Source organism: Scophthalmus maximus, chromosome 8, assembly GCF_022379125.1.
Source record: "Scophthalmus maximus strain ysfricsl-2021 chromosome 8, ASM2237912v1, whole genome shotgun sequence".
Classification (NCBI taxonomy): Eukaryota; Metazoa; Chordata; class Actinopteri; order Pleuronectiformes; family Scophthalmidae; genus Scophthalmus; species Scophthalmus maximus.
The window spans coordinates 20114572-20130830 of NC_061522.1; the positions used below are offsets into that span (position 1 = coordinate 20114572).

The 16259-nt window shown below is 47.1% G+C and overlaps 1 protein-coding gene across 10 annotated transcripts in view; it reads right to left on the minus strand.

The window, feature by feature from the left end:
• sh3pxd2aa (SH3 and PX domains 2Aa) overlaps window positions 1-16259 on the minus strand; it is a 101041-nt gene that overhangs the window by 34016 nt on the left and 50766 nt on the right. For 5 of the 10 annotated variants that reach the window (XM_047334131.1, XM_047334126.1, XM_047334123.1 and 2 more), the window contains exons 6-8: window positions 13715-13740; window positions 3370-3414; window positions 58-186 (exon numbers count right to left, since the gene is read on the minus strand). In XM_047334131.1, the coding sequence (XP_047190087.1) occupies window positions 58-186; window positions 3370-3414; window positions 13715-13740 (200 nt within the window). Of the gene's footprint in view, window positions 1-57; window positions 187-350; window positions 573-614; window positions 1095-3369; window positions 3415-13714; window positions 13741-16259 lie in introns of those variants that run through there. The other 5 variants (XM_047334127.1, XM_047334125.1, XM_047334124.1 and 2 more) reach the window with 3 other exon arrangements.

Sequence of the window (16259 nt, forward strand, 5' to 3'; positions counted from 1 at the left end):
GACGCCAACGCGCGCGTGCTTGACACATGGACAGACACCAAAAAGGAATCAACTCACCACTCTCGCTCTTCTCGATCACGTCCACCGTCTCGCCGGCCTTGAGGCTGATCTCCGAGTTCTCCTGCCTCTCGTAGTTGGCCACGGCCACGTACTGCTCCAGCACCATGGGCTCCGAGCTGTCAATCCCTGCGGGGAAGAAACAGGCCGTCAGCCACCTGCCCGCAGTGGCACCCCGCGAACGCCCACCACAACCAACTGCACCGCTGCTGTGCACCCGGTGCGCCGCCATCGGCCAATCCCCGCTCCCCGCCGCCGCTTTTCCCCCCTGACCAATCAGAACGCGAGCTCACGACTTGGCTGCATCGTCCCAAACGTCTGGCCATATAGCTGAGTCGACCTCCGGCCCACAGCGAGGGACTGAGGAGCATCGGAACGAATCAAAACAAAAGGAGGCCCCGCGTAGAATTGGTTGTTCGGGGCTGCATCGTGCGCCTAAAGCGGATCCATGACCCGAACCAAACTTTTTAAGATTCCAAGGAAAAATGTTGGCGAGAGGGGCGGGGGGGGGGGGGGGGGGGGGGGCGGGGAAAGGGAGAAATAGAGAATCTGCTCACGACTGCCGGACGGGAGGACTGAGGAGCGACCGAGTGGAAGAATGGTGAAGTTTCCCTGTGGAAAATCAACAGTGCGGTTGAGAGGAAAGGCCTCCCCTCCACCGCCGCTGGGAGCCAGCCGTTGGACAGGGAGTCGGGAAGGGGGGTGAAAAACACCAATCATGGTAGTCGGCACTGCTGGCCTTAAATAGAAACATATGAGTGGACTAGAGAGAGAGAGAGAGAGAGAGAGAGAGAGAGAGGGGGACGAGGAAAGGAGGTTGGGTCCATGTTTATGTGAAACAAAAGGAGAAAGCATTCGAGTTGGGGTTAGGCCACTCTGTTTTTCGCTCTCGCCTTCTCTTCTGATATTTAACCTTTTCGACGCCAGCAGTCATTTCACCCTCTGACTTCACGCGCTCCACGTCTGATCCGAGTCGCAGACAAAAAACGCTTTCTTTGCGTGTGTGTGGCCACAGAGCAAATCGTCCGTGCACATCCGGCGGGGGACTTTCTGTCATTTTTTGGGGGGGGGGGGGATTGTACAGAATAAACAACGCAGAAAACATTTGTATTCCTTTCTACATTTTACATGTTTTCATTTTTTTCTGAATTCAAAGCTCTATATATTAAGCTGTGTTTGAGTTTTCTTTTCATATATTATGATAAAGTTTATGGTTAAACTGAAACATCAAGGCGCAATTACATTTCATTGTCACAAAGGTTTGATAACGACAACTTAACAATCATTGACAGATTAAAGAATATATATATAAATGTGTATCGGCCGATATATCGCATTGGAAATCTTGCACTTCCTGATATCGATATGGGCTCTAATATCTTTATAGCAAAAAGCTCATTTCTATATCTGCGACTGAGTGTACTGAGGTCACATTGAGGTCATGCATGGTCCTTTTTCAAGGTGTCTAGGTCAAGGTGTGACACCTGGTCGCAGGTGAAGAATCCGCTCACACCTCCGTCAGCCAACATTGACTTACGCTGTGTCGGGGACACTGAACGCCGACAGTGAGCCTAAAGGACAGAATCCCTCAGCAGTACAGTACGCCGTCACCAAAGACAAATCTTCACAGACCAACAACCCGCCGCTTAATGGCGACAGCGATGTTGGCGATCAATCGAGCGCGTCGACAGCCCAAAAGAGAGCAGCGAGGGGTGGTTAGGGCCTCTGATGAGCGGAAAGAACACGGGGCTCTGCCTAATTACTGGGGCTGAGAATTAAAGCAAGTGTCGTGCTTCGTCAGCAGATCTCTCAGCCTCTCTGCTTTGTGACTGCATCTGCGATAGTGAATTCTTTCCCTGCGAACAGCCACGTTGTCACTTCGTCAGCGGGACTAGACCTTGAGCGAGAATTGTACGGGGGGAGATAAGCTGCGCATATCCACTGCTTTAAAGATGTAAGGGAAGATGTCCCCGGCGTGGAACCAATCAATGCTCAGATTAGGTCTATTGTTTACTTTTTCAGCTTCGCGGGAAAGTCGCTCTCCTGAGACTTTGACACAAGATGAGGGAACAATTTAGAATGCATGCAGCTAAACACAGCATCTTCACTGTGGCCCTGTAATATTTTTTTATGAGATTGGAACCGGCTGCCGTAACAACACTTGCGTTTAAGTAGCTCCAGGAAAGTGAAAAAAAGTAGGACAAGGCATTCTCGAAACACAATAAAGCATCTTCACGTGTTGTCACTCAAACAAACAGGCAAAGGGGACACGGAGGAACGCTGCTGCTGACCTGACCTCACCGCCCCGCCGGGCGAGGCTGGGTATTCATCTCCCATCTTTCTCTACTATTCTCCCAGGAGGGGGCGAAATCAAGCAGAGGGACACACAGTGCATCGCTGCGACTGCCAGCAGCCTATATGAGCCGGAGGTGATCAAGCAGCACAGGTCCAGCTATTTAAAAGCCGCGTGCAGTTGGAGCGGCAGCCGCGCCCTGGCCGAGAAGCAATCCCCTGACTTTCACAGTCCGAATATTTTTTATTTCACATTTCGTCGTCAAAAATCATGGGAGTGCTGTTTCCCCCGAGTTCTGCTGTCTTTGTTCTAACTCACGCTGGCACTCCGAGAGCTCTAATGGAAGGAAACAACATATCCGCGTCTGTCCCCCAGCAAATGCCTCTACTACGGTCGAGCGTCTCAAAGACCCGTTCGCTAAATGTGCACCAGATGGGCAAATCTGCGACCGTATTTGTGTCAAAGTGTGTGTTTATATTTTCAAGAGAAGAATGTTCTTCGCTGGGATGTTTATTTGCAATAGAGGCACTTTTCAAAAATCCACATCTCTCTCTCTCTCCCGCCCCGTCACTGCTACACACACCCAAAGTTGAATCCGGGTCACAGGTTGTGATTTCAAACGGCGTTTTTGCCGACAAATCTGGAGGAGCCGGACTCGACAGCTCATTTCGGTCTGCAGGCGCTTCGCCACATGTCTACCGAGAGTCCGCGCTCTGGCCTTCTGGCACTGTGCCCAGCTGTTGTGTTTTGCCAAGCAGGTCTGCAGAGATAGATGGATAGACTGCAGAGAGAGAGAGAGAGAGAGAGAGAGGCTGAGCTCCAGCAGATGGGTGGAAGGAGAGGATGGTGACAGCGCATGCAAAGCAGATGTCAAGGGAAAGCTGAAGTGTGAAGAGAAATAAACTGGAAGGAAGAAAAAAAACACAACCTAAAGGGATGCAGCTGGTGTGTCGCCCTCGCACGAGCACAGTAGTGCATGCATTTTTTTTCGACATGTTGACATAGACACACAAGGCTACCTGAGGCCTCTTTCCTCGGGCTGTCTGTAAAGCCGTACATCCATACTGCAGAAGAAGAGAAGGAAGAAGAGAGAAGCAGAGAGAGAGATTATTCAGTTTGACAGCATGCGGAAGCAAAAGTATGGTCGAGCACACCTGTAGCACTGGGTCAGACCGACACCCTGTCAAGTGTGACTAGTGCACTTTGGTCGGTCACAGCTGTCCTCCGGCCCCTAACTCTGCTCCCTGATTGGCTCTGACCCAAGGAAATGAAGCGCGCGTTAGACCCCGCCCTGGACACCTCGAGTGACATCACCTCACATCACCTCAAAACATACGGCTCGTTCAAAATGAACGATTGATTGTTTTTTTTTATCAGGACAAATGCTGCAGTGCCTGTCACCCCCCCCGTCCGGGACCGGACCCCACATCACTGACGGAGGCAATCGCTCCACCGCCAATCTCCACCCGTCCCCGCTAAGATATTCTGAGTCATTACTTCTGCAACTGGATCAATTCAGCAATGTGAAAACACTCCAGTACAAGTGAAAGTCGTGCATGAGAAATTCTACCATACTATAAGCAGCAAAATGAAGTTAAAGCATTAAAGTATCAAGCACTGGCTTGGTCCCTCATTGTATGACATCATTAGATCCGAGAGACTCGATTTGAATGTTTATTGAAATGAAACAATGTGAGAAGTTTAGAAGGGGGAAAAAAAAATCCCTTTTTGGCGGAGCTGTTAACAACTCAGAGAAGGCTGAAATGTTACACCCGGCTACACACTGTGCGGAGCCAACCACTGACTTAATCTTTAACAATGTGTTGCATTTTACAAGCGTGTAAAATCTACATCTTGAAAGTAACTGGTGAGGTACTGGTATTTTTTTCTCTATGATGTAGTGGATTTTAAGTGTTGGCAAAGTTTGCTACGCTGTGAACGCGGTTACAGAAAACGGTCCAGAATACGTTGCAATCGCGTAAAATTTTCAGAGCTGCCGGAAACCGGATATGGAATCAGCGGTGCGCCACCGTAAAGTGTCCCCTGTCGGTTGCTCAGTTGGTTGTGGTTTGCAACTTTAAAACCAGATGCCGCCAGTGAATTACATAAATTTCACACTAGGGCTTTAAGTACAAGTACCCGGAAACTGTACTATTTGTACTTGATTACTGTACTTAGTTACTGGGTGAGATGCCTGACCCTGACCCGAGATCTTCAGCGGAGATGGCCTTGTCTGATTTTGAGCCAGAGCCAACAAGAATGGCGCGTCCAATTTACACCGACTCATATATGATAAAACAACCAAACAAAGATGCCACTTAAAATGTATTATTGCGGCAAAAAAAGGCGTAATGCCTAACATTTTGGCCGCACCCACTGTATCAACCCACTGTCGCGTCACCCATTGGTTTGAGAACTGCTTTTTTGAAGCCTCTGCATTAGCATTTTGGCCAGCGCCATATTCTTTTTTTGACACTAGAAGTAAATGTTTTTGGAGAAGTGGGGGTGGGCCTGACTGAGAGCTCATCCACTATTGGATGGAACTATAGCCTTTCAATTGCACCCTTTCCATGCCCGAAGCATACTTTGCTTCATCGACAATTTTTCGCTAAATGGGACCATCATTTACAAAATGAACATCATGCTGTGTTGAAGAACACGTGAAACCAGCGATTAAACTATAAGCTCCTCGGGAAAATGTTTACTGACGTTATGAAGCAGGTGGAAATTAGAGTAATTTTCTCATGAAACAGACGCCGGAGTCGCCCACTAGTGGTCATTCGAAAGAATGCGGTTGAATATGTTGATTTTTATGTACAGTCTATAGGTGCACCTTCAGTATGTGCTGGTGCACCTACATGAACAATCTAAGTGGCCAGTGCAACAAATGTAAAACATCAGTCTGGAGCCCTGGAAGGATTCACAAAGTCACGGCCTGTATTTCGAGCTCAGTGTTTTCCTCCACACTGAAGTGTATAAAGTGCATCCGGGGACAAGAGCCAAGCAAATGTTTTGGTATTGTACAGAACAAACCCCTCTTCCATTTTTAATCTTCTACTCAAACCCTCCCTCAGGCTGCAAGACACTTGCTCGCCATGCTCCCCATCTCTCCATTTCTGTTTCCATTTCTTCCATCCCTATATCTCGACCTCCTGGACTGTGTGAAATGGCTGACAGCCACTTCTAAAGAAATTCTTTTACCCCCCACCCACCACCCTAACCCCAACAAGGAAATTAAACGCAATGCATCAGAGAAGACCTCGGGACAGAGGAGGTGGTGAACAATTTTTTTTAGGTGCAGGCTAAAAAACTAAAAGGCCGCCTTGATACATTTCAAAGAAGCCAGGAATTTGAAGCTTGATTTGAGATCTGTCAGAACAAACTAACATTTTAATGTCTAGCTGTCATCTTTTCCTGGACGTGAGCCAGGAAGTCGGGTCTGCAGTGCCGCCAGAGAAACAATATGAGTGAACTGGGACCAGGACCTGGACATTGTCCATCATCAAAGATGATTGTATTTGGACTTGAATAAAAAATATTTTGCCTCTATTTTGCTTAAATAATACAGAGCAAATAGAATAATAGAGAATTATATATAAACTTTTGTTGTATAAACAGGTGAAAAGGTTTTTCCTTCTGTCAAATAGGTTTCTCAGTCACTACTGCCAAATCCCTGGGGAAATTATCCCAAAATTTACTTGATCAGCACATGTCACTTACATAAAACAAGCATCAATCTGAAAAGAGGGCTCTTTCCCTTGATGATCGACTTTTGGGTTTCTTCTGATGGGACCAGGTTTTCATACTTCATGGGCAGCATCATGTGCTGGGTCTGGGCTGAGCGCTGCTCCCGCTGAGAGGCCGGCAGCTCCTCTCCGTTGACTCACGTGAGATAATAGAAGCCAAATCCCCTCTCACTATCCGCCAGGGCCCCGGGGAGATTCGCCGGCTTGATGTTGCCCCCAGAGGGAGAGACATGGGCTGGTCCCAGGTCAGCCGGGGTCAAACGGACGCTCACTAACGCCCTACCGTGATTATTACCCATCCGCCCGCCCGCGTGCTCTCAGTGTAGCGCTCAACATCTGATTGATATTACCTCTCTGCTCTGGGTCCTCTCTGCAAGCCCACCACCCCCCCTCCACACACACACACACACACACACACACACACACACACACACACACAGATGCTTAATTCCTTTCAGGTTTGGGTGATGACGCCACAAACCAGCAGGTTTTTTTTTTTCTCTTTGTCCCTTCTGCTGCTGTGGAAAATCTTCCTGGAATTCTGACCCCAAACGTCTACATTACCCTGCAATTAAGTTGCCGCGGGACGGTGAAAAGTGGCATCTGTGAAGTCCCGCTTACTAGGTTTGGATCGGAGGGGCTTATTAGCCATCCATCTTGTTTTTCTAGCGACACAGTAGATTGTGTTTTGAAAGAGAAGTTCCTGTCTCTGACATCAATGTACCCCGTCCCTCCCTCCCTCCAGCCCTTCCATCAACGAGTCTAAGGCCTGTGGCCTGAGGACTTCTAAGGCAGGGTATGTATTGATGCTGTTCAGCGTGATTCAATGTCTATACTTTGCATTTTTTAAAGCTTTGTCATTCACATGGACTGACGCCGAAAAACCTTAGGTCATACCCTGATTTTGTTGTCGTGACACCAAATGCCAAATTTCCTCTCAGATGTTTCAAAGTTGAACCTACAACTTATCTCTGCTTGGCCTTGTCGTTGCTCCCATGGAGTTCTAAATTTACACAAAATAAACTTGAGAGCTTTAATAATTGAATGTGAAATAATGAGAAATTGCTCTCAACGCAGACAGTTTTGCAGCAAGCTTCAGTTTCAGCAAGAACATATTGAATTCTCTGTGTGTTGTAGTTTATTAAGCTTTTTAGGCTCCTGTTTTATTTTTTGCCTGGCTGTTGTGTGTGTGTAAAGTTTCAGTTTCCGTTTCCTGCACATGCCTCCTAATTCACAAGCACAGTTCCCGCCATCTCTAAGCTCCACCAGCCCATTCTCGTTTTCATCCAATCACAACCCCGGCACGCTCACCTTAAGCCAATCACTTACGAGTTGCGTGAGTTTAAAAATGCTCTCCCTTTCATTCAACACTGCGATCACTGCATGACCCACCTCCGGCTACCTGGTCATGTCCCATTGAACCGTCCAAACAGAGGGCGCTTCATGAAACGTCCCGACTTCGTGCCCCTTTGTGAAAGACTCTGAGAACTCTCTATAGACTTTTGTTGCCTGGTGGACTTTACCGTTTTATGATTTCTGTGATTCCCTTTCCTTGTGTGTCTCTGTTTGTGCAAAGTTACTCAGTTGTGATCCCTTGTGTTGTGTTCCTCCTGAGGTTTGTATTTCCTGTTTTATTTTGTAATTCACTTCCTGTGCCGCTGTGTCTGGATGTTTCTTGTGTTTTCCCTGTGATCGTCTGCACCTGTTCCTCATGTGGCTCACCTGTGTCTCCTTACCTGTCTCCTCTTGTGTGTATATAGTCTTTGTGCCGCCCTTTGCTCTTGTTGGATCGTCTGTTTATCGCTGTGTCTGTTTTGCTCGGATAAACCATGTCATGTGTCAAACTCAGTGTTTTTTGTCCACGTACCCGTGTTCAAGTTTTGGTTTCTTCAAACTTTTTTCGCTTAACCTGCATTTTGGGTCCTGCCCTACCAAACCGCGAAATGCGCACTGACATGGGAATCTAGACAGACTTTGATCGGAATTTAAAACCGAGGGGTTGTCTCTCACGTTGTTATATTTCATGTATGAGTTTGTCAAATAATATCAATCAGATGATGTAGTCTCTGTGCACTCCCACGCCCCCATGGTTAACCCTGAAAACACAAAGCACCCCCGACAAACATAACAAGTCCCGGTTTAACCTGGGACTGGCGTGATGGGACACTGTGACTAAATCCACATGGATGCGATTTTGTTTAAAAACAGCGTCCATCTTGTCCAAATCAGAAATAAACTCCGTCAGTGGCGTGACGTCAGAGATTGGGTGTCAGACGGTAACGTAAATATGCGCAAATGTTTTGCTCCAGACAATTTCCGCAACTTATCCTGCCAAACCCCTAGTTCAATTTCCAGAAAATGACTGAGTGAACTCATGTGAGAATACAGCAGGAGGATCTCTGGAAGATCTCCCCGGGCGCCAGGCTTGGCCTGAACGTCTCCAAAATGTTCCTGCTGTTGTGTCCGTCCGGGACAATCTACTGTGATTGTTATATATATATGTGAACGGCAAACCCCGGGAAATGTGCAGACCCAATTTTCGAATTTCATGTCTGAGAACAGCTTATGACGAGAGGATGGTAAATTTCAGTATAATTCACTCATTTACTCACAACCGCTTCCTTTTAACACAAGAGGAAAAGACACGTTTTGATCCAGCAGGAAATTTTGGTTCGTCTCGACTTAAGTCTTAACTCCACTGTATCATAAAATAATGTAAATAGCCAGACAGATCCTCCAGCTTCCCGACGGGAGCTGCCGCCTCCACGCAGGCAGACGAACAGTCAGGCTAGTTTAAAGGATAAACCCCTTTGTCACCTGACACCGAGACAAAAGGCGACCGATAACAAATTACGGCTGACCAGCATTGATCCGACATTCGTGAAAAAAAAAGCACAGAGGCCGAGAGTGACACCGCCACCGACAATGTCACACCGCAGGCTCCAGGTATTGATACAGTGTGTGGCGAGACGGAGGAGGGACTAAAACAAATTCATCTCCGACCGCAGTGCGGCGGTGTCGAGGTGGGGCTGGGGGGCCGTGACAGCTGGATGGCACGGCCCTGACACCATGCTTGACACGATGTCTCGGCTCTCATACCCTCTCTCTCACTTTCAGCCCAACAGCGTCTTTGCTGTAATTTGTTAGACCCCCAGGTGGGTGTTTGCTAGTCGGTCCAAGGTCGCGGCTCAAGTCTAAGGGTGACCGAGATTTCTCCACCAGGGCCCCTCGACTTTGGAGCAGACCTGCCTGAGGAGATAAGGCTGGCAGAGTCTGTGCCTTCTTCTATGTCACTTTCAAAAACCCATTTCAATGCACTTGCTTTTATGTGATGTCGTCTTTTTATATTGTCTTTTTTTAATCTTTCTATATACAGATATGTGACCTGAAAACCGTATTATTGTCGGAATGCTTTTTTAAAATTGTCTGTGATTTTGTACGTTTTTGTAAAAGCACTTTGTGAAACTGCTTCTGAAAGGTGCTATATATATATAAAATTAGTATTACTATCATTATTATTCACTCTCCTCACAGAGCTTTAAAAGAACCTCGGAGATACAGCCCGGTCAAACCCCGGGGGGGAATAACCCCGTTGACGTTGCCGAGCCTCGTGGCTATAAAGCTGGAAAAGACAAATGATATTTATTTTCTCCTGCCTCGATCAATACTCACTTTACTGTAACTTCAACGCTGACGTGACGGAAGTGGGCTGCGTTGAAGTGCCCGGGCACGCGCGTAAAGTTTTTAATTCTTATGGGGTTCCTACGTGGAGGCAGGTAATTGTGGGTGTAAGTGTCATAAAAATGTGGCGGGGTGAAAAGAGGAGCCCCCTGATGGTACAAACAACAGCCGGGCTCTAAAATCCTAATTAGCACAGGCAGCTTAACAGATATGTACACACACACACACACACACACAAACCGCCCTTGTCCACTGAAACCTACACTTGTGAAAACACCAAACACACACATGCACACACATACCCACGCACGCGCGACAAAAGGCACGGGCCTCCCTCCCTCCTCTGAGTCAATACGACTGGCCACTGCGACGTCAGTCCGGAGTCGTATCCACTGCGCCACGTAAACAAACCAGTGCTTGTCTGACAGCCGCGGCCCCCTGTGGCCCCCGAACAGCACCCTCCTCCGGCCCCTCACATGGAGGAGTGTGTGAGCTCCGTCTGCACTCCACGGAGCAGGAGGAGGAGCACAAGAGCCGGGACCCCCGACGCTCCCTGGGCCTGACCCCCCCCCCCCCCCCCCCCCCCCGCTGTCTCCGCAGTGAGATGAATCAGTGTTTTTCTGTCAGGAGGCGCCAAAGAAAAACAAATGTCCATCATTTAAAAGTCGTAGCTCTTGCGAACTATTGGTTGAAGTTGTTTCAACTCCAGTGTCAGGTTTTAAGTTTGCAAGTGTAAATGGTCTCTGGCCTTGTTTCATGATTGTTTTAAAATGAGGATCATGCCAGTATATTGAGCAATGATCTTGCATGTTTATGGCACTGGGCATTTAGTAGAGATGACGTCTAACAAGGAATCGTGGGTGGACTGTTTGTCCACCAGCACATATTCATCCACTTTGATCATTGACTTGAAATTACACAATAGTGAGCCGGCAAATAGCCAGTGACGTTCAAAACATCCCGTGTTTCTTTGGAAAAGTGCTCTGGTGCAGTGGAATTGATGCCTTGCACATTTCTCGGCTGCTACGACAATCTGTTTGGAATTAACATAAGAATAACAGAGTGGATGTTGAAAGCAGCAGCAGTCATCGTGGGTGAACGTTCAAAACAAGAAACACGCCCCACAGTAACTTAAAGAAACAGTCCAACGCTTTGGGGAGCGCACTTATTCGATTCATCTCCGAGGGGTTAGATACGGAGATTATAATTGCTTCATACTTCGAGTATGTCAAGTACGGAGCTTAGGTCGGGACGCAGTTAGATCAGCAGAGATTGATGGTAGAGGAAAACGGCTCCTCTGACTCTCTACACCGATCACTAAAACTGAGCAGGGGGTTGCCTGATGCAGTTCGTGAGCACAGGTTTCGCCTCATGTCTCTCTACAGACATGAGGAACCAAACTCTGCAACCTCACTGTAATGACCAAACGGCGCGATGCAGCTTCCCGTGACACATATAAAGGTCTTATGACACTGAGGGTAACTGACATTTTGGAGAGTGTGGGCACACAGTTCTAACGGTTATCGGTGAACAGCGAATGGAAAAAACAAGACTTAAATCTTCATGTGAAACCGGTAGGATTACATTGTAGCAAACGAGACGAGGCGAAACCACAACAAGTGGACGCACTGTGTTCTGGTTGCATGGCTACTGAACACTCTAAATGGGAAGCCCTTCAAAAGTATCCTTGGAGTTCACACTGAGAGAAGCCACCACCTCTAAATACATATTTAAAAAAAAAAAACACTGACATGTTGGTTATGAAAACATATAGATTGATCATTTCATTTTCCATTCCAAATTCTTTACAAGAATCAAACCGTAGTACACAGAGCCATGAGTAATCGGAACACCATGCCCGGATAGATCATCCAAGTAGGTAACAAAAATCTGAATATTAATTAAAAAACATGTCCTTGCTGAGCAGTTCTCTGCATTTGCTAATATTTAATGGATGCTGCCACTCCCATCAAAATATAAAATCTCATAGCATTTTTTTTATGTTTACATATGTTTATGTTTGGTCTAACCATCACCGATTCATGTCATTCATTTATACATGTTTATCTCTACATGCTGTGAATAATTGTGTTGAGATTTGAAATTTGTTGTGTTTTTGTTATCATTTTTGTTATCATTGTTTTTTTTATTATTGTGATCGTTGTTTAATGTAATTATAGCACAATGAATAGATGTTGAGGGGTCTCCGGAAAGAATAGCTGTGGCTACGGCCCCAGCTACTGGAGATCCCAATAAATCAAAAATTCCAAATCTGGGGTACGGGCACCTCATTGAGAGAACGCGGCACCTTTCCCTCATCAAGGGAATGTCCCTTTAGGCTCCACTCACCGACAAATTGCAGATGTTATGCAACTGTCCAAAGGTTTAAAAATAGAAAGTTCAGACGCCCTCCGGCCACGCTGACTGACTTTGTGTTACTTGAGGTTGTGGCTGAGATTACTGGGTCAGTGGGGTCCCAGGCAAGACTAAATCTTGCCTGGGACAAAGGACACCTGTTTGAAAGTTCAATAATAGGCTACACTAAGGGGACGTGGAGAGGGGGAAAAAAAACACAAGCTGGCTTATCTGAAGAAGCAATCAGCTTCCAAGAAATCAAATCACTTTGAGGAATGTGGACGTGATTGAATTGGTAGTATTCTCGCTCTGGGGCTACGACCAACCGATTCGGTGCAGGAGGGTCACGGGCCAAAAATAAACCCTCCATCAATTTCAAAGAGCTGTTTACTTGGAGAAAATCACCTTGACCTTCCCCAAAACTTTTATAAACGAGGTAAAAACAGAAGGGCCGCTCGGAACGGCTCATTAACAAAGACTTCCTTAAGATATTTCCATTCTCAGACGCAACCTTTGAGCTACTCAAATATCAAGGCAAACTAGTCTTTAGGGTCATCTGCAGTATGAGATCCATACTGTCCGTTCACCGGCATCTATTTCCTGCATTTTCTCTACAGTAATTCCTAAGATGTATGGCTGATAGTTTCCAACATCACATCGGTCCAAGATGCATATATTTCTGACTCACATGTACCAATGCTTTTGTTAAGCAGCTATACTGTAGCTTATACCCTCTAAGAGCCAACCATATGCTAAGATCGCTAATGAGGCAAAAAAAAAAAATCTGTGACAGTAAGGAATTTATGAATGGTCTCACAGTTAAACAAGGCCAGTTGTTTTGTGGCCTGTTAGCCTGCACCACTGAAATTAACATGTTGGACACATTGGAATTGGTCCAGGGCCTCGCTATGACTGGATGGGTTTTTACTGTATATTCTATTGGACAGCATGTCATGGCACTCAATGGACATATTTCAGTTAACCTCCTAGGAGGATAGACGACACAGATCAGGACAAAAACCAAAGCTCCTTAGAAGTACATAGCTTGAAAACCTTCTCTGTTTGAGGAAAATCATTCTTTTATTACTGAATTACTGAATTATTAGCAGGACTACAGGTGCCATACAAAAATATAAATCTAGAACTCCAGCCCGAAGACTAAAAGGCTAAGGACCCTTCCAAACACCCTGACTTGCCACAACAAAGAATAACACGTTCCCACTCTATTTTGACTTGCCAAAGAACTATCAGGCAATTCTGAGACCCCACCCTGGACTGCAACGCACATTTTACGGCCAAAAAGGAGAGGGCTTGGCAGCTTGTCGAACTCACCCCAAGACACAGTGGCCGGTAAGTCAGCGCCCCGCAGCAGGACTACTGAACAAACAACACACTGATATCACATAGATAACAGACAAGTCACAGGAAGGGTTCAAGAGTTACATGTATATGTCATTCAGGGTAACCCCCCCCCCCCCCCGGGATCTCAGCCAGCAGTTTTATTCGGAGCAACAAGTTGACAAGTAGAAAGGAGGATGACGTAAGCTTTAGGGGAGGATAGTGAAGAAAACAGGTGACTTACCCGACTTGCGCTTGGAGCCATAGTCCCTGAGGGAGAAGCAACACAAGAGGGACATGGTTAGTGACAACGGATGCCGCCCCGTCGACAGCAGAGCATGCAGTCCCCCCCCGCATGCAAATTCAGATACTCCTGAAAGGGAAAAACACTGGCCACTGCACAACTCACACAAAAACACATGCATGCAGTCGGCTTTAGCGCGCTGACAAATGCATGTGTTTGAGGGAGCGAGAGAGGGAGACAGAGAGCGAGGGGGACGGACGGAGAGGGAGGGATGACTTTGGCCAGCTCCCCGTTCTCCCTGCAACAGACACAAATCAGTCACGTGACTCCACAGCGGCACCACCATCCTCTTCCTATACTCGTCCCCCCCCTCCTCCCTTCGCCGTGTCCTGTCAGAGAAGAAGGCGACCTCTCCCCACATCTGAAAGGAGGATCAGTTTAAGTTGCCTTGCTTAATGGATTCTAATGGGATTACGCCACGAGGCTAAGCTATACATGGGGGGCCGACACAGAGTTGTGTATGAGGTTTACTGGGCAGAGCATGTCTGCTTCTGCCTCTGTCAATAGTGCCTTTTGGACTCAGGCGGTGTGGCAATTGGGTTAAAAAAAAAAGATAGACGAAGGCAGAGATCAGGTAAAGACAGAACGTGCTATGAATAGAAACGCAGATCTGACAATCTGTCCACCGTCACTCCCCATTCTCCCTTCCCTCCTCCCTGGTACGAACAATCACTGTGTCCATTTCAGTTCTCCCAAGGACTAATCTAAACCCCTCATCTAACCACAAATGTAGCCACATCATCCTGCCGCAGTACAGACAGAGGCAATAAAACTAAAGCGCAATGCTGTAGTGAAGAGCCCAAACCCACTAGAACCTTCTCACCCCTCTGAAATAGTTTCTTTTTGCTTAAAAATAGCCGGCATATAGGCAGTAACATCAACCCCCAGATAGCGGCAGAGGGATACAGAGACCAGAGGGTGAAGTGGCCTCTCGATGAGTGATATCAACATGACTCTCATTTTCAAGAGGTGTGCCAGATCGCCGCTGATGGCTGCAGGTACATTTCGAGGTAAGAGAGGGATGTGTTCGGGGTAAGTGGGTTGTGCGTAGGCACATCTGTGATTGTGTTGAGTCAGGGAACGTGTGCCCACCAAACATGGCAGCGGATGTACAGTAAATGCTCACTGTTGTTCCCCCTTAGCTTCAGAGTCAACAATCCACCTGCGAGAGCATCCCTGATTGAGTCAGACGACCCCGCTGCCCCCCGCCCCCCCCCCTTGAAACAGCCCGTATCTTAATGGAGGGACCTCTCATCTTGTCAGGTGTAATGCAGAGCAAACAGGCCCGGAATATTATACCGCGGAGCCAGGAGAGCACAAACTGCCCCGGGGGCAGCATCGCCGGCGGTCAAGGTGGTGCCTCCTCACCGCATGAGGTTAATGAAAACCTCCACTTGCTCTCGCTGCGATCGCACTCAGGCTAATAAGGAGACACACTGACATGTACGCTGGCACACATACACAAGTGCTGCTACGGTGTAAGGGCAGACAGACAAGACAGCACACATGCAGAAGTAGCCGTGTCTCATTTAAGAGACAAGAGCTCTGGCTTCTTTATTGGCACTATGTTTGTCCCAGCTCTCTTTTTCCTCTATCCCTGCATCCATTATCCTGTGATCTAATGTATCTGCCTCTTTGTGACTGGTCACAGCAGATGAATGAAGTCTTTATACGGGCCTCCCCGCCAAGATCACTGTGTGCTAGCATCCAGAATATGCTTCATTGTCACCAAAGTGGGACACGGAGAGCGGGACTTGACCCCCTCGCCTTATTCCATCCATCTCCGGCCATGGTGAACACACGACCTCTAATACATGTGGAATGGATGACATTCAAGTCAGTGGCCAACGACTTTTAGTGTGCTGTGCCTGGATGTGTCTCAGTGGAAACTATGCTGTGGACAGACCCAGCCTCAAGAGTTGGCAGGATATTTGCAAGGGTGTTTTGCCCTTTCTACATTAGGTTTGCCACGGTGGCCTCGACAATGATGATATTCTCTGTTCAGTAGCAAGGGAAAGTAAACGGCCGTGTTCACATCTCCAAATCACAAAGCAAGAATGACACACCTTAACGGGAAGACTCCACTCAATTCCCTCTGATGGGAATAAATAGGGGTCTCCCTCTATTCCTAGAATTCATTCAATTTCCCAACATAAAAATAATTCTGTGCATTGAACCTGTAGCCTTCATATGAATTTTTTTTCTGGTCCATCCTAGTTTATTAATGAACAGGGCAGCAGGCGCTCTGGTGATCTATTTTAAATTAAATCTACTTATTTGTACACTTGGAAGGTTTACTTAGACTAAATTATGGACAGTGATGAAACTATTAACATCACCAGGGAGGATGTTTTTGCCCGTCGGGCCTGGTTGGTTGGTTGGTTGGTTTGTTGGTTGGTTGGTTGGTTGGTTGGTTTGAATGTGAGTAGTATCTTCGCAAAACCTACTTGACAAATTTCCAAAAAACACGTTGGAAAGAATCCAT